This window comes from Cydia pomonella, chromosome 4, assembly GCF_033807575.1.
Source record: "Cydia pomonella isolate Wapato2018A chromosome 4, ilCydPomo1, whole genome shotgun sequence".
Lineage (NCBI taxonomy): Eukaryota > Metazoa > Arthropoda > Insecta > Lepidoptera > Tortricidae > Cydia > Cydia pomonella.
Genome location: NC_084706.1, coordinates 19,197,294 through 19,225,035, shown reverse-complemented (window position 1 = coordinate 19,225,035; position 27,742 = coordinate 19,197,294). Strand labels below are relative to the sequence as shown.

Genomic DNA, 27,742 nt, shown 5'->3' with positions numbered 1-27,742 from the left:
CACTCAAATTTGCACGCTAGGTTGCATTTATAAGGTGTACAAGAAATAAGAAACGATTTTGAAAAATTCAACCCCTAAGTTCAAGTTTAAGATCTTCGTGAAAATATATTATATTCAAATAGAAGAACATTAATTTCAACGTTTTTGGTATTTCATCCCCTAAAGGGGTTCAAAAGGGGGTGAAAGTTTGCATGGGGATCAAATTTTATATTAAGTTAGAAACTTGAAGCTTCGTAAAAAGACATTTTTATAAAATACGAGAAAAATTATTTCAGCGTTTTTGATAATTCAACCCCTATTATAGTTAAAAAGGGGTTGGAGGTTTGTAACGGGATCGAGTTCAGTAAGAGACTTAAAAAAAGTAGGAAGAGAAAATATTAGAAAGTGCGAGTAATTATTTTAGTGCTTTTAAAAATTTAGCCCCTGATAGGATTAAAAAGGGGTTGAAGGTGCGTTTCCGGAAATAAATGCAGGCGGACGAAGTCGTGGGAAACAGCTATTATAATCATACCTATACCCTCAATTGTACAATAGGTATGTAGTTTTTTATTTACGTATTTGTTACAAGTTAGTACTTTTAATTTAACTTATTTACCATACTTGACGGCAATTACTATCTATGATCCGATCTGTCTTTCACGCGACAATATGAAATAATATTTTTTGTTTCTCGTCAGGCACGTAATTAGGTACCATAACTTCCAAACACATGAGTCCCCTGACGGCGCAATCTTTACGACACGGTTGTCCAGTGGTAGTATCGCCCGAACGCCTTCCTTTGGGATTACTTTTGCCCGCCAATACAGACTTATCTATCCTATAGCCTGATCGTTTACTGTAATTTAATGTGGTTAATGAACAGTATTACAAATTAGTCAATTTTGTATTTGATCAGTTATTTTATTAGCTTGCTTTTGTTTCCTAACCTTTTTTTAAACTCCTGTGACATATTAGGGAAATTGATTTAACTTCCGTATTGAAATTATTTCAAATAAATAATATAAATAAATACATTGAAAATCTTATGTCTACACGCATCTACTGTGCCTAGGGAAATAGGGATTGAATATACAGTCTACAACTAAATCCTGTAAGCATTTCAGAATAGGTATTCTGATCCATATTTTGTCTATGGTTCGCGCAGTTCAAGTGTCCGATAAATTTCCTTTTGCCCCATATTTTATCATCAACGTAGTGGCATGGTGGCCTATAAACCACTACACACTATAAACACTGAACCTACAATTATGCCGATATATACACTTGTTTTTTCCTTAAAGTGTTTTGTTGGAATTGTTGGAGGAATCATTATTCGGGTCGGACAGTGGATCGTTACCTTATTAAGCGAGACAGTTGACATGTAATGCGATAGGATAACACGCATAGTGCCTCTGCCTTTCAGGAGTGATTGCGTAACGTAGTATTGATTTGGCGTCACATTGCGTAAGCGTCCTAAGCTACAGACGTCGCTGCAGATGTAGGGATTCGCGAAACGCCCGCTGATTGCTCTTAGTAGCGACCCAGTAACTCGACAAGATAATTGCCTGGCAAGAGTGGCAAGATAACGTAATTACTCGTTAATAACATCTCATAAGAGCGCACCTGCACGGAAACATGGGCGCGATTTTCGATTTTCTCTTGCCTGTTTTTGCCTTACCTACGAGTATATCAGGAAATTACGTTACTTCGTTTAACCATCTACTAAATCCTTACGAGTATACCTATATAAATACATATGATATTATTACACAAATTGACTAAGTCCCACAGTAAGCTCAATAAGGCTTATGTTGAGGGTACTTAGACGACGATATATATAATATATAAATATTTATAAATAATTTTCTATGTATGAAAACACCCATGACTCATGAACAAATATCCATGCTCATCAGAATCACACGAATAAATGCCCTTGCCAGGATTTGAACCCAGGACCATCGGCTTCATAGGCAGGGTCACTACCGACTAGGCCAGACAGGTCGTCAAAATATATGTTGTTTGTTTTTCTTAGTTAATCGCTGTAGGAGGAATTGATTTTACTTTTAGTTAGGTTTTTTATTTTATAATAGTAAACTGATGATGGCGAGCATACTTTAAGCGTTATAAATAGAATTAAATAGGGGAGAAGGGGGCAAGAGGAGTAATTAGGAGTTAGTGCCCAATGTGACTGATCAAATTGTGTTACAAAGCAAGTAAGTAAGCGTTTTTTTAATTATAATTGTCAGCTTTTTGTTTCTTAAACAGTATTTTCTTAGATCTGAGCTTCAAAATATAGTTTATCTACCTACCTATATAAAAGAAAAAAATAACTTGATCACATCACTCATTAAAATCAATAACGTTAGTTTTTTTACTTATGAACGTCATGCATAATTGCTTTTTACAAGATAAAACTTAAATTTCGTCATCGCAAAGTTAAAATTAGGTACTCGTACATATTAAAACTAACGCGCGAGACACGAACGTGCCTTTATAAGTATATTATGGGCAAAGTGTAAACCCTGCTTATTACCCCGCCCTTAAGGATTCCCAAGTTTGATATCGTCCGCGTCGCTGGGCGAATAAAAACAATACCGTGCCAGTGACTAGTTAATCATAACCGGCGCAATTAATTGCTATGACCAACGCCAAACCGGATACATTCAGAGTTGAGTGCCGTGCCGTGTTCAAAACATCGAATTCACTTTTTCTAGCGATTGGAAAAAATATACACAACTTTCAGTAATGTTTGTCATTATAATTTGAAGTGTATATTATCATGAACAAATTACAATATTTTAATAATATTTAGCTGACGTTGTTCGCTTTTAATTCATGTTGGAGCATTTCCAGGAACCTATTATTTCAAAATTTCTTAAGTGCTACCGCCCAGTGCTACTTTTGAGGCGTTGAAATCTTTTGGAATCAAGCGTAACATAGTTTATACTAAAATAAGAAGATACAAGAAGACGTCCTCATTAGAAGCTCGATAGGGTCGTGATAATGTTTACCAACTTGAACCGAACAAAAGTAGGGGCGCGTGATCAAGTACAAAATCGATATTGAGTGTGATGAGTTGACTCCTCATCATGATTTTAGATAGCCGTATTTTTTTATTGGAAAAACAACAGAAATATGTGACAGGATAATATAGGTTACATTGTTAGATATATATATTATTGAGATGAGCACATACATCCTTAAACGCTCTCACTAAAACATACTTAAAATAAACGGACTTAACTAAAAGGCATGTTTCCATATAAGTTTACCAAGTGTTGTAGACCATGCTTATGTGTGTTATAATTTAGGTACTAAGATTTAAATGAAGAGAGAGCAATACCAAAAAGTTGAAATTATTGACAACCAATATAATCAATATATCATTAAGTACAATGACAGTTGCGATACAAGCAATGATGACGATGATACTGCCACTTAATTGATTAAAATCAATATTAGGTTTGTATATTTGTTTAATGTTCAGTGTATGTTTTCGATAGTGTCTAGGATAGGTAGTACAGTAACATAAATAGATAGTAACGGTCAAAGTGGCCAAATATATCGGAACACATCCTTATTTCTTAACACACCTTACGATATATATGGCCATGTTGGCTATCTCTATACATATATTTTATGCTGACTGTACCTGAATGTTTCAGTGAATTTTAGTCGAAAATACACGTTAAAAAAACGTATTACTCCTGGAATCTGTAACTTTTCGAACTATTAGGAGCGGTATTTGAAGTCCTTAATAATCTATTAGTTTGTTATTACATGCAGCGATGCGCGCATCTTGCTCGAGCTATCAAAACTGTGCGATCAAAATGAGTTCAAAATGATATTGATTTTTAGATTGTACCCAGGGAGTCAGTCTTTGTTTGTTATGAATGAGTTTAAAAAGCGGTTACACTTAGGCACAGATACAAAGTCCATAAATATTGCTGAAAAAAATAAAAATGTAACTTAATTTCGCAAGAATCGCACTTCGCTCGAGCTATCAAAACTGTGCGATCAAAATGATATTGAGTTGTAAGTTGAAGTCGAGCCGCGTCAGCCTCTTCCAACTTCCCTCTCGTCACTTCCCTCTTATCCATTGTCTTATCATCAAGGCTTTAAATCTAAGTATTGTACGGCGGTCTCTTTCACGAAAGAGACTATTTTTGTTTGAAAATAATTGCAATAATAAATAAAAAGTTTTACCATCCAATGAATAATAACTGTGTAATTTAAAAATATTGATTATCTTGAATAAATTTTCTTGTTTATAGAGTTGATAAAAAGTTTGTGAATTTCATTATACAGAATGGATTACCATCGCCGGAGAATCCGTACATATTCAACGGGGACTTTGTAGACCGAGGAAAGAAGGGCTTGGAGGTGTTCCTGTTGCTGCTAGGATGCATGCTGGCATTTCCTGGAGGGGTGTACCTCAACCGCGGCAACCATGAAGATTTGATTATGAACCAAAGGTAATACTTCTATGTAGGTATGTCTTATCTAGACAACTATAGTTAATAACAATAAATAATAAATATTTTAGGGACATTCTTACACAAATTGACTAAGTCCCACGGTAAGCTCAACAAGGCTTGTGTTGTGGGTACTAGACAACGATATATAATAATATGCAAATACTTAAATACATAGAAAACATCCATGACTCAGGAACAAATATCTGTGCTCATCATACAAATAAATGCCCTTCCGGGATTCTAACCCACGACCATCGGCTTCATAGGCAGGGTCACTAACCACTAGGCCAGACCGGTCGTCGAAACAGTGTGCCAGCCAAACTTCTTTTGATAGTAAGACCCATTATTCAACGGTTTTCGGATTTGTAGAGGCTGCTGGCCTAGCCAAGGTGACAACTGCTATCTCTACGGCTACGAAACGCTTTGTATCTCTCTATCGCTCTTCCATATTAGTGCAACTATGACAGTCGCGTTTCGATCGCTACGGAGCGTAAGCGATTTGCATGTTGGCGGTCTGTAATCGCTGTTTGTTACTGTAAACGAAATGCAAATAGAAATTATAGATTACAAGTCTTTTATTGAGTTTAGTGTGGCTATATCGATGTCTCCATGTAGGTTTTTAGTCTATTTTGTATGTTCATTTCCTTGTCATTTTTTATAATCCTGTTTTATTTCTTTAGATGTCATAAAATCTTCCTGTTAGCCGGATGTTTGGTTCGCTCTCGCTAGGCTACCTTCTTTCACCGAACATCAGCTGCTAGCGGCTGGTGGGTATATTGTACCTACTTAAGTTGCACGGTACGGCTTAATCTATTTTGCATTTGATAAATGAAATCAGATTCGAAAACAACACATTTTCGTTTTATGTACCATAATGTCATGTTTCGCAAAATAATTTACCTGACAATACTAGAGAAAACACTGTAGCTATGTCTACATAAAAGTGAAAAATTCATAGTCGTTTGGAGAAGAATAATTCTATCGTTAAACTCTTTTTTATAGTTTTTATTATAAAACAGCTAAAAAAAAACGATATAAAATAAGCGGATTACATTTTTACACACAAAACTGGAAGCGATTAAATAGTTTAGAAGATAAGCATCGATAAGTGTGTTTATCGAAATAGGAATCCCTACTTGTCATTTAATTTTGACTTATTCAGTAATTTAGTCCCCGTCCACCCCCGATCCGCGCAGGGTAGGCTGCTGTTACGATAGTAAAGTTTAATAGTAAAGGGGCGAGACACGTCATGGTAGGTCTGTGTAGCGTTCATCAGACATACGTATCATAAGATTCATAAGTTATTTCATTTCATAAACGGTAGTTTTTTTTTTTTGTAAATGTGGATATATACACAAGGTTATTAAGTATCAATATTATATATTTCGCAGGTATGGTTTCATAAAGGAGGTGCATCAGAAATACCGGGTGAGTATACCTGAGTTACCTGTATATCTAAAACAAACACGACTATGACTATGAACAAGCAACTTGAATAATATTTATACTAATATTACCATTTTTGACATGCAAAGTATGAAATGTAATTTGAGCTTAATAAAAATTAAACAGTAACTGGAATCGTTTTGTTTAGATGAGCACTCGGGTTGGTCTCACTGGGTTGGTCGCATAAAACTTTTTAAATCGAATACGTGACGTGAAGCAATTGTTAGCAACAGGAATGCTACAGTGAACTGAGCATGCAATGAGCGAGCGCTCGAGTCTCGCGTCTGTGTGCGCGCACTTACACTTAGATAGCTCCCGCTCCCGCCCACCGCAGCGCGACATTTAAAAAATTCGAGATTTGAAAAGTTGCTCAGCTAGGAATTGCTCTTAAACGCGCCTATATAAAAGAGCATATATTCATTACGTTTTAAGAGACGGGACTCCCATACTAGCGAGTTTGTTTCGCAAATCATTGCCAAAATGTACGACAAAGAACTGTCAAAGAACCATAGTACCAACATATGCGATTTAAATAGTGTAGTACGCTACACGCTTGCGTTTCTTGTCGATATCGATAAAATGGGGAGAGTTGAAACATAGACTCCTGTCTACAAATGTTGTACTCGAAATAAGGTTAGGATCGAGTCCACATTTAAGTTGTATGTTATATAGTGGATAGTTCTACGAGTTGACTAATATACGTGGTCGGGCTTAATGTGGACCCAAATTTTTTTTTAGAACACCTTGTTGCAAAGGGGCTTTTTCTTCCCCACTAGGAAGGATCAAAATAGCACTTTGCAAGTTGACATGAAATTTTACATATTTTTTTTAATTATTTACACTGATATACAAATAAACATACAGTTATCGATAGTTTTAGTACATCCCTAGTTCACAACTAAAAATAATATAAAATATCTAATTTTCGATGTGTTTCAAGCCAGCTGCACCAGAATAAGGTCAAAAGTATCTAAAGCAATACTTACAGGTCTAGATTCAAGGGAAATTTCGCCATAAAATCCCTTTTTTCGTGATTTCCTCGAGTGGCTCGCTTACCACATATTTCACACTTAGTAAACCGTTTTCTCGGTGGCATTGTAACAAACTCGCTCTTTACTCTGATCACGGTTCACTATTTTCGTTTTTTTCTCTAAATAAAAAATAAATTGCACGAAATACCCGAACAAAAATTTGAAGCCTTCATAACAAACAAAATAATTAGGCTGACAGTTGACTTGATGTAAACTTGACACAATAAATAGCACTGACGTTTTATTTTTCTTCGTTGGCAAAGCTTTGCGAAACAAACTCCATACAAAACTTTTTTTGTTCCTAGTTGCGTCAGCCGGCCTATATTTCCATTTTCACACATTCCGTGCGACTACAGCTTTGTACCTATTTAGAATGCAATGTGCAACGCGCTGTTCTGAAAACGGTCCATTTGTAGATACATATTCGTATTTGTATTAGCAAGGAGAATTTGAAATAGAGGTGGATTGTCAAAGAAAACTTTGTAGTCACAGTAAATTTACTGCCATCTTTCGACACATTATTAAAACTTTTAGAATGCCATTTGACTTTGATCCTTATCCATTCACTGATATGCGTTTAATTAGTAAAATATCAAAAAGTGGCGCCATCTAATAGATCAAAGGCCAAAGGTATGGCGGCATCGTTTCAGGCGATGGCGCCACAACCTTTGGGTAGTGCCCGGTAAGTTGGCGCCACTTTTTGATATTTTAAAATTTAACACATCAATGAAATAATGAAGAGCAAAGTCAAATGGCTACGGCAGTAAATTTACTGTGGCTACAAAATTTTCTTTGACAAGCCACCTCTATTTCAAATTCCCTTTGGTATTAGTATTTGCAGCTGCTGAAACACTGAGTAGGTAGGTTTAAGCAAACTTCAAGGCACATAAGAAAGATGCACTCGAACGTGGCTCACATTCTTAAATTGAGTTGCCGCAATCTTCAGACGGATTTTATTTTCCCGAGCACTTTGGTAATTCAGAATAAAAAGGTTACCTACAGCGTATAAGCTTTCGAGGTTTAATCATGCCACTTTTTAAATTACTAAATAACCAGCACTATAGACCCTTATCTCATCCCAAGTCAAGCACAATTGACAACTTGCTTAAATACGCCTGAGAAAACTACTTAATCCCTTTGCATTAATACTGATGCGTAAACGAGGGATAAACCTAACTCATGGTTTGGCGAACAGCTGTATTAGAGCCTGGGATTTCGGGGGATAAAGCAAGAAATTATGCTCATACCTGTACCTGTTTACCTGTTTATGTGCAATAAAGTGACATACATACATACATTAGTTGAATATTATAATAGCCAGCTAATTCTAAAATAAAAATAGGGAATATTGTGCAATACTTCGCGTAGGGCGCGCCACTCTCTAAGGGCCTACCGCGAAACAAAAAAGAAATCGAAATTTCGTTACCTGACTCTTGTTTAATCGAGAGATAAAGAGAAATACTTATAGCGAAATTTCGAGTTTCGCGTTTCCCGGTCGGCTCTCTGTAAACAAACCGCCTTGATGCATGTCATATTTTAATATCTGTTATAATTTTCAAAAAACTCTTTCAGGCATAGTTAGTATGTATAGTATGTATGTATAAGTGCTAGTGCTGCACTATTATATGGCAGCGGAACATTGCAGTAATACCGTCTATTCTGACGTAGTTAGTAGTTACTAAATACCTATAAGCGCGACATGTTTGGGATGTACCTATCGTTATCCATTTCTATTGAAATATAATTAGAATTTCGATAAAACTTATGTTTGTTTTAATATATAATGCTCCCTTTTGTCTGTCATAAGATCATTTTTACGCATCGAGCCCTATTTACCATATACATTAATTATCATTTAAGTTCATCTAGTAGAGTCACCCGATACACTCCTTCCAAAAAGGGAGCGGAAAAGGTTGCTCTATCTATAGGGTCGCCTTAGAGAGACAGACAGACTGCACCGCCCATTGCTGCCCTTTTTTCCTCACTCAACTGATTATATCATATACAGCACAACGCCGAGCGCCTACTGAAGCTGATAGAGGGCGTGTACCGCTGGCTTCCGCTGGGCACCATCATCAACAACCGCGTGTTCGTGGTGCACGGCGGCATTTCCGACACCACTGACCTGGACATGATCCGAAGCTTGGAGAGAGACAAAGTACGTATTCTGGAGATAAACAGTTTGGAGGCGAACTCCTTCCTGGCGGGTACGAGATAAGTACATTAGTTATTCTGAGTACGACGATAGACCAAGGTTAAAAGGGAAGAATAGCTTTTTGATTCTAACGAAGTAACGGTAATTTTTATGAAATTCCATTTCGGGAGGAAACGGTTTCCATTAACTAATTCTTAACAAATTACTTTGATTTTGATGTCAATCGCTTCAGCATAATATACTATTTATTTATTTATTCTTCTTTTGAAAAAAAGTAAAACCTAAAAACCTAGTTTTTTATTATGTTAATAACATACTATATAACACCCCTCTCTTTTTGCGTCGGGGGTTAACAATCATGGAGAATGGAAATATTTAGAAGTGGAAAAACGTTTTCTTTTTTTTGTATAGTACAAAATACGTGATATACTTCTCTCTTAAGATTAATAATATATTCAGGATGTCAAGAAGAAGAGCATATTCAAATAAAAACGCGTACCTATACGAAGAAGTCGTTCAGCATTCTGGAAATAGCGTATTATGTAAATTCGTCATGGTTGTAATGGCTTACCTTAAAAATTTGTGGCTAGAGTACGTCAAACACTTCATGAAGCCGTGAAAATTTCACGAGTTACTATTTCTCGGATTTACTATGAAACAGTTCACAAGTAGGTATATACATTATAAAGATATGATGGTGACGGCCATAGTGACCAAATAAATCGGAACACATACTTAAGGTCACTATGGTAACAAAAGTACGGTATACATATTTGCTCACTTTGGCTGTGATCTCCCTACTTCATCTATTTCATGCTGACTGTAAATATATTAGGTAACTGGTTTAATTTGGGTACTGGACGTGTTACGAGTACAACTTATCGAATATGTTTGATCAATACGTTCTGTTTGGGATGATAAAAATAATCACTATATATATAAAAAAAAAAAAAAAAAATCAGAATACATAGGTTAATTCCATATTATGGTTAGTAACAAAATTATTTTTTAACAAGCAGAAACGTCTGCAAACGATGCTATTAAGCTTAGAATAAATTTAAAAGTAGAAAAACAACGTCTTGGGTGAGACCTGAACTCACGGCCTCTGGATACCCAAGACAGTGTTTTTCGGTTTCACCCAAGACAGTGTTTTTACACTTTTAAATTTAGTTAGTAACACTTATTAAGTATGTTAGACTATATTAAAAAGAAAGCAAAAAAAAATAAGAAAATAAAAATATGCAACACCTCAAAAATATCAGACCCCCGCCCCCCCTCCATAGTGTCATGTATCCCTTGAAATTCTCATAACCTGCAGATCCATTAAACGGCCGAGGACGGCCCAGTCCAGCGTGTCCGCAATCATCTGCAGATAACGATTAAATTAAAATTGAAATAAAAGAACCCCTACGCTTTTAATTTTATGCTAAAATTGCTTTACATCATTTTCATACCACGTCGGTGGTAAACAAGCATACGGCCTGCCTGATGGTAAACAGTCACCGTAACCTATCGACGCCTGCAATACCAGAGATATTACGTGCGCGTTGCCGACCCTTTAAAAACCTGTACACTCCTTTTTTGAAGAACCCTATACTAAAGCCCCTCGGGAAAACCACACTGTACCACCTCCATAACCTTAACCATACTGTAACATCTCGGGGTAACATCATTTTGGAAAAGAGCTGATACTCTTCAAACTGCTGAATCGATTTCTACACCGCAGAATAACTTGCTTTGCCTCGTGTATGAAGAGGTAAATATGATGGACTGTATAGATATCTGGTATTGTGTATTATTAAATTAGGGATTTCTTGTCACGTACCAGCAGCAGGGCTCAGTCTCGCACCGAACATGGCAAGGTTAGATCTATATCGCTAGACCCACACTGGGCCTCGTGTCACTTATACTTTTGTGACCTCTTGATAGACGGAGAGCTAGCCTCGGTAAATACTTACTCAACGATTTCAAAATTAACAAAACTATTAGACAGTTTGCAATCTATAATATAAGTAGGTACTAAGCTTACTACTATGGCTGCCAGAAGTCCGGATCTGGTAATAAGTACCTATAGCATTGCAAACTAACTAGACAAGTTTCAATACTTTTGAATTCGTTGACCATTTTACGAGATTAGCTTTTAATGGTCAAGGTAGTAAGATTCTGGCTAGGAATAAATGTAAAAAGAGGGTTCAGTGTATTGACAGGGTTAAAGAGAAATACTTACCTCTCACAGCAGTACTCTGGAAAGTACCAAAAAAATAGATACCTATCTATCTACTTTTCTTAAGATACATTACAGAAGATTTTCTTAAGTATATATTATAAGACAAGGAAAGTTTCAATGAAGATAGTTTTGGATTTATGGTGTGCCTACAAAAACTTTACAATAGGAATTTGGAAATTTTATACATGGAAAAAAAATGGGAAACTTCTCATATTTTTGTAAAAGCAATTAAATATTTATAGTTTATTTTGATTTCATTAACAAATAAATAAATAAATTATAGGACATTATTACACAAATTGACTAAGTCCCACAGTAAGGCTCGTGTTGAGGGTACTTAGACAACGATATATATAATATATAAATAATTATAAATACTTAAATACACAGAAAACACCCATGACTCAGGAACAAATATCCATGCTCATCACACGAATAAATGCCCTTACCAGGAACAAGCGCTCTTTCTTTACAGCTCAAATCAATTAGACGCCGATACTCGTATCGACGTGTAATTGCATTTAGGGAATTAAATAGGAAGAGGATAGATAGGGAAGGGTGACCAAATTTTATTACACTACCCATCAAAATAAATTATCCTCTGGAATTTCGGAGAGGTATATTGGAAAGGCTAATATATCCGTTTTATTGCAGTATGTGTCGCTGCTGCGGCCACCGGTCTCGGAGAACTGCGCGCCAGGCTCCGAGGTCATTGACAAGGTGGAGTGGAAACAGGTTAGCCATTCGTACACTATCTATGTATTATTCAGCAGTCCACTTCGGTGGTATCGATCTGACGAATGCTCACGTTCAGGTGCTCAGTAGGCTAGAATACCATACATTCATGTTATGAATTTATGCATATATCTACTCGTACTTAAGTACGTGTAAGTATACGTAAGTAAACTTGGCTATATTCAATGAGAAAGGCTCCCGTAGTTAACTAGGTACCCTTATAGTTTCACCATGCCCGTCCGCCAGGTCTATCCGCGATTTAGCTGATATACGCATGTATACATAATATATTTATATCAATGACGTCCGCAAGGTCGTATTTTTTTTTTTAAAGTGAGAATGATTCCTTATTCGCTCCAATCTTAGGTATTTTTGGTAAAGTCAATAATTAGGGAAATAATCCCTCCGAAAGTCCACATAAACGTGATCACGCTCCTCTAATTTTTAAACCGTCAGTACAAAAAGTATGATAAAAATCAAGTACAACTTAATAATATTTTGAAATATTGTCATCCCATTAAAAAGACGAAGGTGCTTCGAATATTCTTCCTTTTTCTTGTTTATATTATAATTACATACTCGTAGTACATATTACGCACCTATATACTACACAATAAAGTTTCCCCTTGGTCTGTTTTTGTCTTAATTTAATAAGTTATAAGATACGGTAATGAGGCCGACCTTCTCCGTTCTGCCTATCGGATGAAACTAAAGTAAGTTATTTTTATAATCTGAACTAATAATGTGTGGAATCTGTATTCTATAAATTTCGCCAACTAAATAAACTACAAAGCTGCAATGAAGTGCATCAAATTGCATTTGCAATTGATTGCTGGTGTTAGTTTATACACTTATAGTACTGGACTGTTTGTGTGTGTGTAATTTCTTCATAACTAATTTTTCATGTTTTATTTAACTTAAAAATAGTAATAGACACAACATATTGTCATATAAAATATAGTACCTGGGCGACCGAGCTTTGCTCGGTTATAACTATTTATTGTAATATGGTGGTCTATAGGTGATAATCTTAACTACATTTTTATACTAAATTAAACTTGTCTAAAACAATAAAAATTAAATAATTATATATAAACTTGAACATATAAAAAAAAAACAAAAGTTAAGAGTCCTTATTCCTACAGACGAGCGTATTTTGTAAAATGCTTCCTTTTTCATTCAAGATTACGACGTAACTATTAGTATTTATTCAAAAACTGGTAACGTACTTAAATAATCGTTTCCTAAACTAGCGGCTCCAACAGTTCAAATTTTCATTTTCTCTTTTAAACCTCTTTTTTAATGAGGTTTTTTGGGAGTCTTTTCCAAATTTTGCAGTGAGATGTGGCGTTTCGGTTCTCAATTTTGCTATAAACAAGAATCATTTGGTACATGAATGACTACAATTTGATTCAACATATCTCGTACGAGGGGCTGGAATGATTAACAATCGAAGATTCATTTGAAAAAACTGATAAAATACCTTCCGAGTTTTCTTAATTTTTTTGGCGAAAACAGGGTTTTATTATATTTTATTTCCGCAAATTGTACGCATATTTTGCTTTAAAAATAATATTATAGCAAACTGTAACTTTATGTTAACCTATAAAAAAAAAATCGTAACTATGGGACCTACATTACCGTAAATTTATATTTTTTTAAAACAAGTATAAATCACGCAGCAGCGACGCCCCGCTCTCAGTCCGCGCGGAGCGCGCTTAGAGGACGGACCTGTGCTCGATTGTCAGGCATTCGTTGCGATCGTAATCAGCTACGGAGTTCCGAGAAGTGCTATATACTGCGATTAGAAAATCTTAATAAAAGTTCATTTTTTACAGTATGCCTAACAGACTCGCTTATTGATGGATTTTCAGTGTTACTTTTTTTTTAATACTAAGTCGGTGGCAAACAAGCATACGGCCCGCATATGTACGCCTGCAATTCCAGAGGAGTTACATGCGCGTTGCCGACCCTAACCCCCTCCCACCCCTCGTTGAGCTCTGGCAACCTTACTCACCGGCAGGAACACAACACTATGAGTAAGGTCTAGTGTTATTTGGCTGCGATTTTCTGAAAAACGCATTTTCACTTGAAATTACGTTAGGGTTTGCATTATTATTTTTGACCCGGATGAAGTCCAAGTTCTCATGATGGAGTCAGGAGTTGGTCACCAGAACTCCTAATCTACTAATTATAATCCCATCGTGTTTGGGCTCAAAAGATTTGCCCTGACGAACACCATCGATCTAGATGAGGTCCAGGGTCTCATGATGGAGTCAGGAGTTGGTCACTAGAACTCCTAATCTACTCATTATAATTCCATCGTGTTTGGGCTCAACAGAGTTGCCCTGATGAGCACCTTCAATCTAGATGAGGTCCAGGGTCTCATGATGGAGTCAGGAGCTGGTCACCAGAACTCCTAATCTACTCATCATAACTCCATCGTGTTTGGGTTCAATCGAGTTGCCCTGACGAGCACCATCAATCTAGATGAGGTCCAGGGTCTCATGATGGAGTCAGGAGCTGGTCACCAGAACTCCTAATCTACTCATCATAACTCCATCGTGTTTGGGCTCAATAGATTTGCCCTGATGAACACCATCGATCTAGATGAGGCCCAGGGTCTCATGATGGAGTCAGGAGTTGGTCACCAGAACTCCTAAACTACTCATCATAACCTCATCGTGTTCGGGCTCAATAGATTTGCCCTGACGAGCATCATCAATCTAGATAAAGTCCAGGGTCTCATGATGGAGTCAGGAGTTGGTCACTAGAACTCCTAATCTACTCATTATAATTCCAACGTGTTTGGGCTCAAAAGATTTGCCCTGATGAGCACCATCGATCTAGATGAGGTCCAGGGTCTCATGATGGAGTCAGGAGTTGGTCACCAGAACTCCTACTCTACTCATCATAACTCCATCGTGTTTGGGCTCAATAGAGTTGCCCTGACGAGCACCTTCAATCTAGATGAGGTCCAGGGTCCCATGATGGAGTCAGGAGCTGGTCACCAGAACTCCTAATCTACTCATCATAACTCCATCGTGTTTGGGTTCAATAGAGTTGCCCTGACGAGCACCATCAATCTAGATGAGGTCCAGGGTCTCATGATGGAGTCAGGAGCTGGTTACCAGAACTCCTAATCTACTCATCATAACTCCATCGTGTTTGGGCTCAATAGATTTGCCCTGATGAACACCATCGATCTAGATGAGGCCCAGGGTCTCATGATGGAGTCAGGAGTTGGTCACCAGAACTCCTAATCTACTCATCATAACCTCATCGTGTTCGGGCTCAATAGATTTGCCCTGACGAGCATCATCAATCTAGATAAAGTCCAGGGTCTCATGATAGAGTCAGGAGTTGGTCACTAGAACTCCTAATCTACTCATTATAATTCCAACGTGTTTGGGCTCAAAAGATTTGCCCTGACGAGCACCATCGATCTAGATGAGGTCCAGGGTCTCATGATGGAGTCAGGAGTTGATCACCAGAACTCCTAGTCTATTCATCATAACTCCATCGTGTTTGGGCTCAAAAGATTTGCCCTGACGAGTACCATCGATCTAGATTAAGTTGAGGGTCTCATGATGGACTCAGTAGTTGGTCACCAGAACTCCTAATCTATTCATCATAATGGTAATTTGATGGTGCTTGTCGGAGTAAATCTATTGAGCCCAAACACGATGGAGTTATGATAAATAGATTACGAGTTCTGGTGACCAACTCCTGACTCCATCATGAGACCCTGGACTTCATCTAGATCGATGGTACTCGTCAGGGCAAATCTTTTGAGCCCAAACACGATGGAATTATAATGAGTAGATTATGAGTTCTAGTGACCAGGTCCTGACTCCATCATGAGACCCTGAACATCATCTAGATTGATGGTGCTCGTGAGGGCAAATCTATTGAGCCCAAACACGATGGAGTTATGATGAGTAGATTAGGAATTATGGTGACCAACTCCTGACTCCATCATGAGACCCTGGACTTCATCTAGATCGATGGTACTCGTCAGGGCAAATCTTTTGAGCCCAAACACGATGGAATTATAATGAGTAGATTAGGAGTTCTGGTGACCAACTCCTGACTCCATCATGAGACCCTGGACTTCATCTAGATCGATGGTACTCGTCAGGGCAAATCTTTTGAGCCCAAACACGATGGAATTATAATGAGTAGATTAGGAGTTCTGGTGACCAACTCCTGACTCCATCATGAGACCCTGGACCTCATCTAGATCGATGGTGTTCGTCAGGGCAAATCTTTTGAGCCCAAACACGTTGGAATTATAATGAGTAGATTAGGAGTTCTAGTGACCAACTCCTGACTCCATCATGAGACCCTGGACTTTATCTAGATTGATGATGCTCGTCAGGGCAAATCTATTGAGCCCGAACACGATGAGGTTATGATGAGTAGATTAGGAGTTCTGGTGACCAACTCCTGACTCCATCATGAGACCCTGGGCCTCATCTAGATCGATGGTGTTCATCAGGGCAAATCTATTGAGCCCAAACACGATGGAGTTATGATGAGTAGAGTAGGAGTTCTAGTGACCAACTCCTGACTCCATCATGAGACCCTGAACATCATCTAGATTGATGGTGCTCGTGAGGGCAAATCTATTGAGCCCAAACACGATGGAGTTATGATGAGTAGATTAGGAATTATGGTGACCAACTCCTGACTCCATCATGAGACCCTGGACTTCATCTAGATTGATGGTGCTCATCAGGGTAAATCTATTGAGCCCAAACTCGATGGAGTTATGATGAGTAGATTAGGAGTTCTGGGGAGTTCTGGTGACCAACTCCTGACTCCGTCATGAGACCCTGGACCTCATCTAGATCGATGGTGTTCGTCAGGGCAAATCTTTTGAGCCCAAGCACGATGGAATTATAATGAGTAGATTAGGAGTTCTGGTGACCAACTCCTGACTCCATCATAAGAACCTGGATGGACTTCATTCGGGTCAAAAATAATAATACAAACCCTAACGTGATTTCAAATAACACTGAAACTCTATAGCACTAATGTGCGCAAACGATTGGCATCTTGACTACGCAGCATGGGTGCGTAGCCACCATGCCAATCGATACGACAACGAAACACTATCTGTCTCTCTCTCGTACTAATATGCACAAACGATTGGCATCTTGGCTGGGCAGCATGGGTGCATAGCCAACATGCCAAACGTTTACGCTACGACAAGGAAACACTATCTGTCTCTCTATCGCACTAATATGCGCAATTGATTGGCTTCTTGGCTAGGTATCATGGGTGCGTAGCCAACATGCCAATCGTTTACGATACGACAACGAAACACTACTCTCTCTCTATCGCACTAATATACGCAAACGATTGGTATTTTGGCTAGGCACTAAGCAAGTGTGTGGCCAACATGCCAATCGTTTACGATACGACAACGAAACACTATCTGTCTCTCTATCGCACTAATATACTTTATTTATACCTGCAGTCATTTAGTAACTTCTTCATTTTCCATTGGTGTGAAAGAGACAGAATAAAGAGCAAGGGTTATAGTACACTCTGTAGTCTGTACACTTAGTAGTAGTGTACATAAAAAAAAAACTACTGTGCATATACAATAAAATAAAGAGTGCCCATATGATATCATATGACACTAAAATTAATGTTGCTTGAAATTATATTGAAAACTATCAAGATTATTCTAGTCTGCATTGAAACGCGCGTCGCGTTGCCGGCGCTCGCGTACCGAGCGCCAACGCCATCTATCGAGCGTTATTTCGTGAAATCGGAGAACGCTCCAAGGATTAAGGGCTCTTAATCACCGGGCGAGATTCGAACCCGTAACACTCGTTTAGCAGTCCGCGTCTTACTTAATCCGCTGGACCAGACGGACAGTGGCCAGCAACACGAAATTAGCGACCATATTCTGCGTCGAAAGAAAAACGCATGAAAACTCGAAAACACGCGTTTTCCTAAACATAAGTCTAATCTAGATAGATTGTATACCCCCAAAAACCCCCATATACCAAATTTCAGCGAAATCGTTAGAGCCGTTTCCGAGATCACAGAAATATATATATACAAGAATTGCTCGTTTAAAGGTATAAGATAAGTTAAGTACCTACATAAAATGACATAGATGTCATATACGGATTATACGGTACTAATAGTAGTAGAGGATACGGTAATAAATAAGGCTGATCTTCACCGGTCTGGCTGCCGGATGATACCTATATTTTATGAAATAAAATTCCTGAACATATATAAATAGTAGTGCCTCAAGAAATATGGTTATGGTAATATTCAAAAATATCGAAAAAAAAATTGTTTTCTTTAAATTTCACCGGCTTGCCCACCGAACGAACTCAGTTTCAATGAAAAGTATACAACATGAATCAGTTAGGTTTTCTATCTTTTTATGGTTAGTATTATGTTGTTGCCTATCTATCTTAAAAAGATAGGCATCCTAACTGATTCATGTTGTATAAGTTGTATACTTTTCATTGCAATTTAATTCGTTCGGTAGGTAAATCGGTGAAGTGTATAAAAAAATTGCCGTGACCATATTTCTTGAGGCAATACTATTTATATATGTTCAGGAACATATTTCGTTTCATAAAATATAAGTTTCAGATCGGTAAAGGGCGGCCTTATTAGGTTCCGTATCTTCTACTATTAGTATATGACATCTATGTACATTTTATAGGTACCTAACTTTTTTTTTCTTTTGGACTCTCTCTTTCCGCGTAATTTAATGCTTTGGCAATGAGCACCGGTTAACTCGTTAACTTTTGTGCTCTGTGTCGGTCGTCTAATACTTACTAGAAGTTTTCCGTCCAACTGTCAATTAAGCACTGAAACTACTGTTGATGTCAGCTGTGCCAAAACTTTACTATGACAGTCCATGGCCCAAATGTCGATAGCAAACTTTATCTTGTTAATTCCAGAACATAAATATTCACTTAAATCTGTTTTGGCAATGTCTGTTTTGAAATGATGACGTAATCATTATGCAGTTCTGAGATAACAAATAAACTTGGACTCGAGCACCGAGGATTCCAGATACTTAAGTAGGTAACACTACTGAAGTTATTAAGTACCTATAATAAGTAGTGTCCGACCGAAACATGTTTTTTTGCCGAAACCGAAGGATCGGTTTTGGTTCTAGTTTCGGCCGAAACTGAAACTTTTGTTGGGATGTTACCCAATAAAAAGCCGTTACCCTTTAATTCACATAGGTGGTGCAAAATAAAACAAGTTTAGTAAAAAAAATGTAAAATAAAATGTACCTACTAAGATCACCATCAACCAAGCTTCCAATAAAGCCTGTTCAATTTACTGAGTGGACACTCATATACCTCTTTTAATTAGCTAATTTAAAAACAATTGACGTACAGCTCGCAACAAGCTCTTATTAATCAATTGCTACATATTTGTTCCCCAACAGTCAAATACTTTCCTCTATGCATTGAATTAATGTAGAGCATTGCAAGTTAGCTGCGCAATCATGGTGCACAGGCAATTATTTACTGCTAAACTCTAAGTCAAACGGAAAGCAAATATTTAAAAACTTGGAGAGCATCATCGAATTAAAGATTTTACGAAATCACAGCTCAGAAGTTAGCTAAAATCTAAAAATATCTACTTAATCGGTTCGCTAAATTCCAGAAAGTAGACGTTAGCGTAGGGACAGTTTAAAATATCAGAAAAATATACAATACCAGGGACTTATACAAAGCATAAAATGGCCAAAAGAATTGCAGAGCAGCAATCCCCGCTACTTGTACAGGATTTTACTAATCGTAGATTTGTTAACCAAGGAATGAAAGGCACTTATTTCAATCGAGGTAGTTTGGCGCTCGAATAGTCCGAGGCTAAAATGATGCTTTTCACCTAAGTTAAGTCAAGTGTTTAAAAAAAATGACTAAGTATAAACTTTTATAGTATTTCTAGAGGGTACTTTCAATTAACAATTTAGGCCAAATTATCGTTGTTTATGAAATGATGTCTACGTGACAGAGGGTGCGATCCCCGTTCAGGCTCCTACTTAGTCCAACAAATATCGCTTGCCATCCAGCGCGGCAATGCCGCCAGTATGTTTGGCACTTTTGGACTGGGTGGGAGTCGGAATGGGGTTGATAATTATAAGTAGGGTCGGTATATTAATTAATTGCTTTTTTACTTAGTTTTAGTGTCTTTGTTTGCTTTTTATGTCTTTTATGTGCATGCGTATTTGTTTTAGATTGTAAGTTTTGACATCGTTTTAAAGGTCAATTTAAGAAATGATAGGCGAGAAGCTAAAACATAGGAATAATTTAAACGAATGTGATTTGCAGATTCTCGAAATGCATCAAAAATGTATATGCGGGCATTTATGCGGCCCATCCGAGTATATTTCGAAAATTTTACCTATTTATTTACATTTTATTGTCTCTTCTATATGATTGGGTTCCATTTTATTGCGTTTGTAAAAATAAAATGTTTCTAGACCAACTAATTGATTTATATAGGTATCTATTTTGGGTGTCCGCTTAGTAAATTGAACAGTCTTTACACTAAAAAACTAGATACGAAAGTATAAGGTCATAAGTTTCGGTACGATCGAAAGGTTCGGCAGTTTTTGCGCCGAAACCGAACCTTCTCGGCCGAAACTCGATTTATATGGCGAAACCGAAGCTTCGGTTGGACACTAATAAAAAGTGTCCAAGTACGAAAAGATAAAATGGATTGAGGTACAAACTTAACTTTGACGTTGTTCCCATATTATGCCACCAACTGTAAATATTAAGTGTGTCACCGAATTTTACGATTTTGTAGCTTTCGGACTCTTCCATTCCTTGTGCCAAAAGACATTCGGTCCAATTCGAACAATGCTTATATTAGAAGATATCACACCGATACGATACTGATCTGTCAGTGTCAAAAGTGACACTTTTTTGACACTGACAGATTGGTATCTATGGTATCGACGTGACATCTGACAAATTTTGTGTTCGTCAGGTCAACTGAGTTCTTTAGGTGACCCTAAAGGATTACTAAATTTTGGTTTTTGTGTTTCTCTCTGTCTGAGTCAGACTTACACTTGGCCGTTTCTTTTACTTATTAATTAATAGAATTTTAAGTAAATCTAATTATCCACTCAGTAAAACCAAAACAACTTTTAGGGATAAAGCTATTATACGTTTACTAATTGTGTTTATGCGTAAATCTAATAACTCGGTCTTAAGACCATTAAGTCCTTTCCGGATGGTGGTTTGTAACTCAATCACGCTTCAGAAAATTAATAGATTGGACTGAAACTTTGTTTCTGCGTAATTAATTAAGATTTGAAAACGGTGAAATCTAATTTAGAATACTGATTCTACAGATTATACAGATACCTTACTCTTTCTGTCGTACAGTCAAGTCAAGTACGTTATTAATAAATAAAAAAAAGTGTAAAAATATGGGTGCACACAAGTTGCTCAAAATTATGTCCCATAGCTCTTGTCCCATAGGTCAGCGAATTAATGGGACATATTTTTGGTAAGTTGCGTGGACCGCTATTTTTTCACTTGAATGTACCTACTTACTCTTTCTCTGTAGAATAGAAAGGTACCTATACCAAATGTCATTGCTTTTTAGTATTGTGTCATTCATTTAATTTTATTTGAGTCGACAGCGTTATTGAGTTTCAAGTTAGGTGGCTCGAGCATTACCCTTACCACGAATCACTGACAGTGTCAACGTTGACATATACGGTAACGTCTACGTAACTTACTTTTTATGCATCTCGCTCGTACTTATATATTACTCATATTAGTTCGAGCGAGATGTATAGAAAGTAAGTGACCTACGTAGACGTTAGCGTATATGTCAGTGTTGACATTATCAATGACTCGTGGTAAGGGTACTGATCTCATTTCTTAGGGTCAAACCAATTTCAGCAACTGCCACCCTCGTCGGCCAGAGAGATCGAACTTCCGCGGCGTTTGGTGATGTGCCATTACCGGTAACTTGAGAAGAAGGGTAATTTCCCGGTATTCTGCCTTTTCGCCGAAGTTTTATTGACCAAATTTCACTTGCCAACCAACATTCGGCAAAATTTCTCTATGACAACGTTTTACTTGGTAGAATTATTGTTAAGTAGATTATTGTTATGATATACAACATTTGGAATACATTTATTTCGCCAAATCATTCATTTGGCTAAAAAAATTAATAGGATAACGTCTAGTCATTTGACAGCGACAAGATAGGTGCGACGACGAGCGAAGCGAGGATGAGCGTGTTATGTGAACTGTGACCTAACAGTGCGCGAAACCGAGCGAGCGAGGCCCAGAACCGACTTTGTTGCATCGAACGATGTTAGATTACTAAAATAGACTTTTATGTTTCAGATAAGACTTACAAAGTCATTCTGCTACCTAAAACATTGCGTTTTGAAAAGTGTATTTTTAAGTTGCTGTCCAAACATACAGTTGCTAACTGTTAGGTTGGGAAATAATACGAATTATCATGTTGAGTTGCTACTTGGTGATTCGGCAAAATGAAATTATGCGAATAATTGGTCGGGAAATGATGTTCGGCAATAATTTTGAGAACCTATTTCCCAGTAACGTGCGTGAACGTATTTTAATTTAAAGGTTTTACGTGCAAACAGAAACATCGGCATATTTTACCGTGACAATTTATTAATAAATAAAATAATAATCATTTATTTCAGACCGAACTAAATAGACATGGTCAGTAAACATTGAAACAAATCTTATTACTAGTGTTAGTGCGATATAGAAAAAGAAAACAGTTTCATATAACTAAAACGGTTCTAACCATTGCAATATGGGTGTCAAATGAAAGCTAGTCAAAATAATATTTCAAATATCCACAAATAAAATTAGAACGTCTGATTCATTATTTTTAAGTAGTCGGGTTACTTTTTTTAGGGTTCCGTACCCAAAGGGTAAAACGGGACCCTATTACTAAGACTCCGCTGTCCGTTCGTCTGCCCGTCCGTCCGTCCGTCTGTCACCAGGCTGTATCTCATAATCCGTGATAGCTAGACAGTTGAAATTTTCACAGATGATATATTTCTGTTGCCGCTATAACAACAAAGACTAAAAAGTACGGAACCCTCGGTGGGCGAGTCCGACTCGCACTTGTCCGGTTTTTTATGATAATTGTTACTTGCTTACACTCTCTTCTTCAAATATTTTAGGCATAAGGCTAGGCAAAAGTTCAAAGGTTCGCCTTTATTTACTCATCGGAAATATTTCCGCGAAAGGTTTTCCAGTGGCACATCACTAGTTGTGGCACTTGCGGAGTACCGTGGGTACGCACGACTGCCACAAAGGTCCTATAATGCACTTCTATTTAGTTTCCTATTAGATTTACAGCATACATTTAGGTTATGCTCATGACTATTGAGCAAACCCACAAGATCAATTTAACTTTGATAACCATACCCACTTTCTGAATTACAAATGCAATTATTATTATAAGTGGTTATTTGAGTGTTACGTTATACATAAAATACGGTGCTTCAATTGGGTCTTATTTGCGTTAGTCTCTCTCTGTTAATATTACAATGGGTGGCGAACTCTAAGTAACTAAATATTAATTTGTAAATTTGTGGAGTGTGGAGTATGATTACAGATACGCTATAAAAATGATTTCATTTATAAGTCGTGTCATATTGTTGGGAATTAATTTTCTTGGCCGAATAAAAAATAAAATGAAATAAAATAAATCAAAAAAACATTATAGAAGGTTAGCTGGAAGATATCCCTTGTTTTCGCCTTCGTGCCTTAATTTCTATAAATTTTATTTGAACCTGTGATGACTACTCCTACTTCTACAACTGAAATACTTACTCGTAGATATTGCATAAACTTTACAGACGAAAAGTTGTAGGATAAACTTAATGATATTCACGATAGCGGATCGCAATTTTGAATGTTACAGGTTAAGTTGGATGATTTTCGAGGATTTCAGCTGTACCTATATTGCATTATGTCCTCTCTTCTACTCTCTTACTACCTCGTATAATATTGCCCGCGTGTTATCACGTGCGACGTCATACACTGAGCATTTTTTGTACCTCTACGCATTAGACAAAAAAGCACTACAAGTTACCAGCCTTTTATGTGACGAAAAACTTGCGAGTCTATGGCATTTTCATGGGCATTCATAAGTGCATTGTGCTTTAATTGAAGAATAAAGACTTTCACTTTCATTCAAGATTCATTTTGGTGTGACCTTTGTATTGTGTTGTGTTGCAAGAAGCCTTGACGCCTGTTTAGTATTCACGCCCTGAATCTTTAAAACTAAATTAGCTATTTCTTACAAGACTCTTGTATTACTAAGCGGTTTCTTTCTAACCTTTATGTCGCAACTCGAACACCATCATCATCGCTAGCGGACGGTTCCTCGTATTCCGGTCTTTATAGTAATGTCCTATTATAAGAATTCGTCTGTTGGAAGCATCTCGGTGCTTATACTCGTACCTCCGTCAATGTCACAGTCGTATTGAGCGCTCCAATTGTAAGTACCTTCGTAGTTCGTAGGTAACGTTTATATACCCACAGTTGTGTTATAGGTTACCCCAAATAAAAGGTTCTATTGTGTGTCACGCCACAATTCACTGGCTGACTCATTAGTTAAAACTAAACCGTGTGTGCTGTCTCTGTCTGCAGCATACGTTAGTAAGGGAGCAACTAGAAGCAAGGATTGGTGGAGGTAACCTGAGGCGTAGAATTGCCAGAGTATCAATATAAGCTATCCAGACGAACGGAACAGTGTAACTGTGGCCTCGATGATTGTAACAACTGTTTATTCGGTGAGTGTACTTTCTGTTTCGTGTGAGCGATCTGTTTAATAAAGAAGAGAGCCTCTATTCAATAAAGAATTGAAATGACACCCGTGACTAAAGCAACCGCCCGCCCGCCTGACCTGTCTCAGAACAAATGGCTTCCCAACCCTGTTCGACATTTGCATATAGAACTGTTATTTGGATATCTCTCGCTTATGAACGTATAACATTCAAGTGCTCTACGCTAGAAGCTTTAAAGCTTCTGATTAGATTTCGGAATATAGCAAGTATAATATTATTAGCTTTTATTCGATTAGAGTAAAGTTCTCTCCGTCGGCATACAATTCCAGTTCCTAAATAGGTCAAGTTTAGGGGTGGCATGGTATGCTTATAGTATTAGGATACTTGTTATTTCAATTCATGAGTAGGCAGGTATTTTTGAACCTGATGCATCTCAAATATTTGGGTCATGTACTTACAACGATTTCATCGAAAGCTATGTATACGCGCAAGTTTAGACAACAAAAGCTTCCTCACGAAAGTGTATTATAGGTTAGGTTGAGACCCATCACCATCAGTCTGGTTCCAGTTCAGCACGCGAGAAGTGGGCTATGTAAATATACGTACTTCCATTTTTGACTGATAAGGACACTAAAGATCTTTTTTTCTACTTTTCTATTATTTTTACTCTTGTGGTGATTTTTAGGGTTCCGTAGCCAAATGGCAAAAAACGGAACCCTTATAGATTCGTCATGTCCGTCTGTCTGTCCGTTTATGTCACAGCCACTTTTTTCCGAAACTATAAGAACTATACTCTTCAAACTTGGTAAGTAGATCTATTTTATGAACCGCATTAAGATTTTCACACAAAAATAGATAAAAAAAAACAATAAATTTTGGGGGTTCCCCATACTTAGAACTGAAACTTATTTTTTTTTTCATCAAACCCATACGTGTGGAGTATCTATGGATAGGTCTTCAAGAATGATATTGACGTTTCTAATATCATTTTTTTCTAAACTGAATAGTTTGCGCGAGAGACACTTCCAAAGTGGTAAAATGTGTGTGTGCCCCCCCCCCCCCCCCCCCCCCCGCCCCTGTAACTTATAAAATAAGAGAATGATAAACCTAAAAAAAATATAGATGTACATTACCATGCAAACTTCCACCGAAAATTGGTTTGAACGAGATCTAGTAAGTAGGTAGTTTTTTTAATACGTCATAAAATTAAAAAAATGTGTGCCCCCCCCCCCCGTAACTTCTAAAATAACAGAATGATATAACTAAAAAAATTCAAACTTCCACCGAAAATTGGTTTGAACGAGATCTAGTAAGTAGTTTTTTTTAATACGTCATAAATGGTACGGAACCCTTCATGGGCGAGTCCGACTCGCACTTGGCCACTTTTTTAATGTTAGATAACTCCAGTACTTAATGATATAACACTCATCTCGACATGTTTAGTCGTTTTGACGTTATACTTACAATTAGCTAAAAATGAACATTTTGTTAATCCCCTTGAATGAGATATAAAAAACACACAGATGTTAACTCCGTTGTAGGAAATGGCGTGCAAATGGTGTAGCGGGTTAATTTGTATACAGACCATAAACATGCTAGATTGACTTGATTTTTCATTGATATTACACGAACTTCGCTCGCATCAGTAAGCACGAGCGACATGCACTGTGCAAATCGTATCAAATTCATACCATATCAATAACATCATGTTGGGGCTTATAAAGTTCCGTTAAACCTCCCAGTCTCCCCCCCTCCCCTTACCCGTGTGTGTTGAAATTGAAAATTCCTGCTGTTGACATCAACTGCAATGTGACCGAGGTCATACGGAAATTACTTTATTTGCTAGTATTACGAATACATAAATAACTTCCCGTTTACATTAAGTAATAAGTGTAAGGCTGCGACTACATAGATGCAAGATACATTGAAGCATGAAAGTTTAAGATGAATTTCACTAGTAAAAGTAGGTTTGACTTACGCTGAGTCGAAATTATTTACTACAGAATGCATGTCGTAGTACTATCGGGAACGTTGATGGTCTCCAAAAGCGAATTTTTTTGCCTTGATCCTTGCAACGAACTAAACTCCGCTACAGATAACAAATTAGGATGCATTTAGAATTATTTATCTTAATAATGAAAAGGCTAAAAACTGGTAATAAGACAATAGGTAGCAGGTACAGTTTATTAGTTGTTATTGTTGAGGCTAAACTTCACCACTTCATATAGATAACCAATTAAGATGCATGTAGGATATCTTATCTTAGTTTACAAATGCCGGCCACTAAAAAGACAATAACGGCAATAAACTTTACCTGAACATGAGTTGTTTTTCAGAATAGTGATTATTTTGAAATGTCTCAATACCTAAATAGAAATTCACATAAATATATTTGGGCACCTAGAAAATGTATTGCTACACCGCAGTTATTTAATTTTGCCCTTCATTGTGCAAGAATACGGTTGCCGTTGCGTAATGCGGAAAAACAATTGAATGAGTTTAGAATGTCATATATGGTTGTTGTGCGTGGTGGGGTAAAACGAGCCTTTATTTGGGCATGTAAGATGACCTATTGCCATTGCTTTTATGTGTATATACATATGACCACTACTTCATATTTTTTTGGTAAAATTTGGGTTGTTCGGGCCGAGTTGTAACATTTTAGATCCGACATTTTGTAACATTTATTCGACAGCTTTACATCGCTAAAAGCAATATAGCAGCTATATTAGCATAAATAAGTCGATTCGAGAATTTTCGAGCCAAATTTTGGAACTTATTCTCGTTTCATAAATAATGCTTCGGTGCTACTTATATCGTGTTATGCAGTAATACTAGCTTTAAATTTGGATAGTTAAATGTTAAATGTGGTTTCAGAAT

The 27,742-nt window shown here is 37.2% G+C and overlaps 1 protein-coding gene across 2 annotated transcripts in view; it reads left to right on the top strand.

Moving 5' to 3' along the window:
- LOC133517438 (serine/threonine-protein phosphatase rdgC) overlaps positions 1-27,742 on the top strand; it is a 115,151-nt gene that overhangs the window by 30,181 nt on the left and 57,228 nt on the right. For both annotated transcript variants that reach the window (XM_061850757.1, XM_061850756.1), the window contains exons 6-9: positions 4,291-4,457; positions 5,852-5,888; positions 8,946-9,095; positions 11,974-12,054. In XM_061850757.1, coding sequence (XP_061706741.1) covers positions 4,291-4,457; positions 5,852-5,888; positions 8,946-9,095; positions 11,974-12,054 — 435 coding nt within the window. The remainder of the gene's footprint in view (positions 1-4,290; positions 4,458-5,851; positions 5,889-8,945; positions 9,096-11,973; positions 12,055-27,742) is intronic.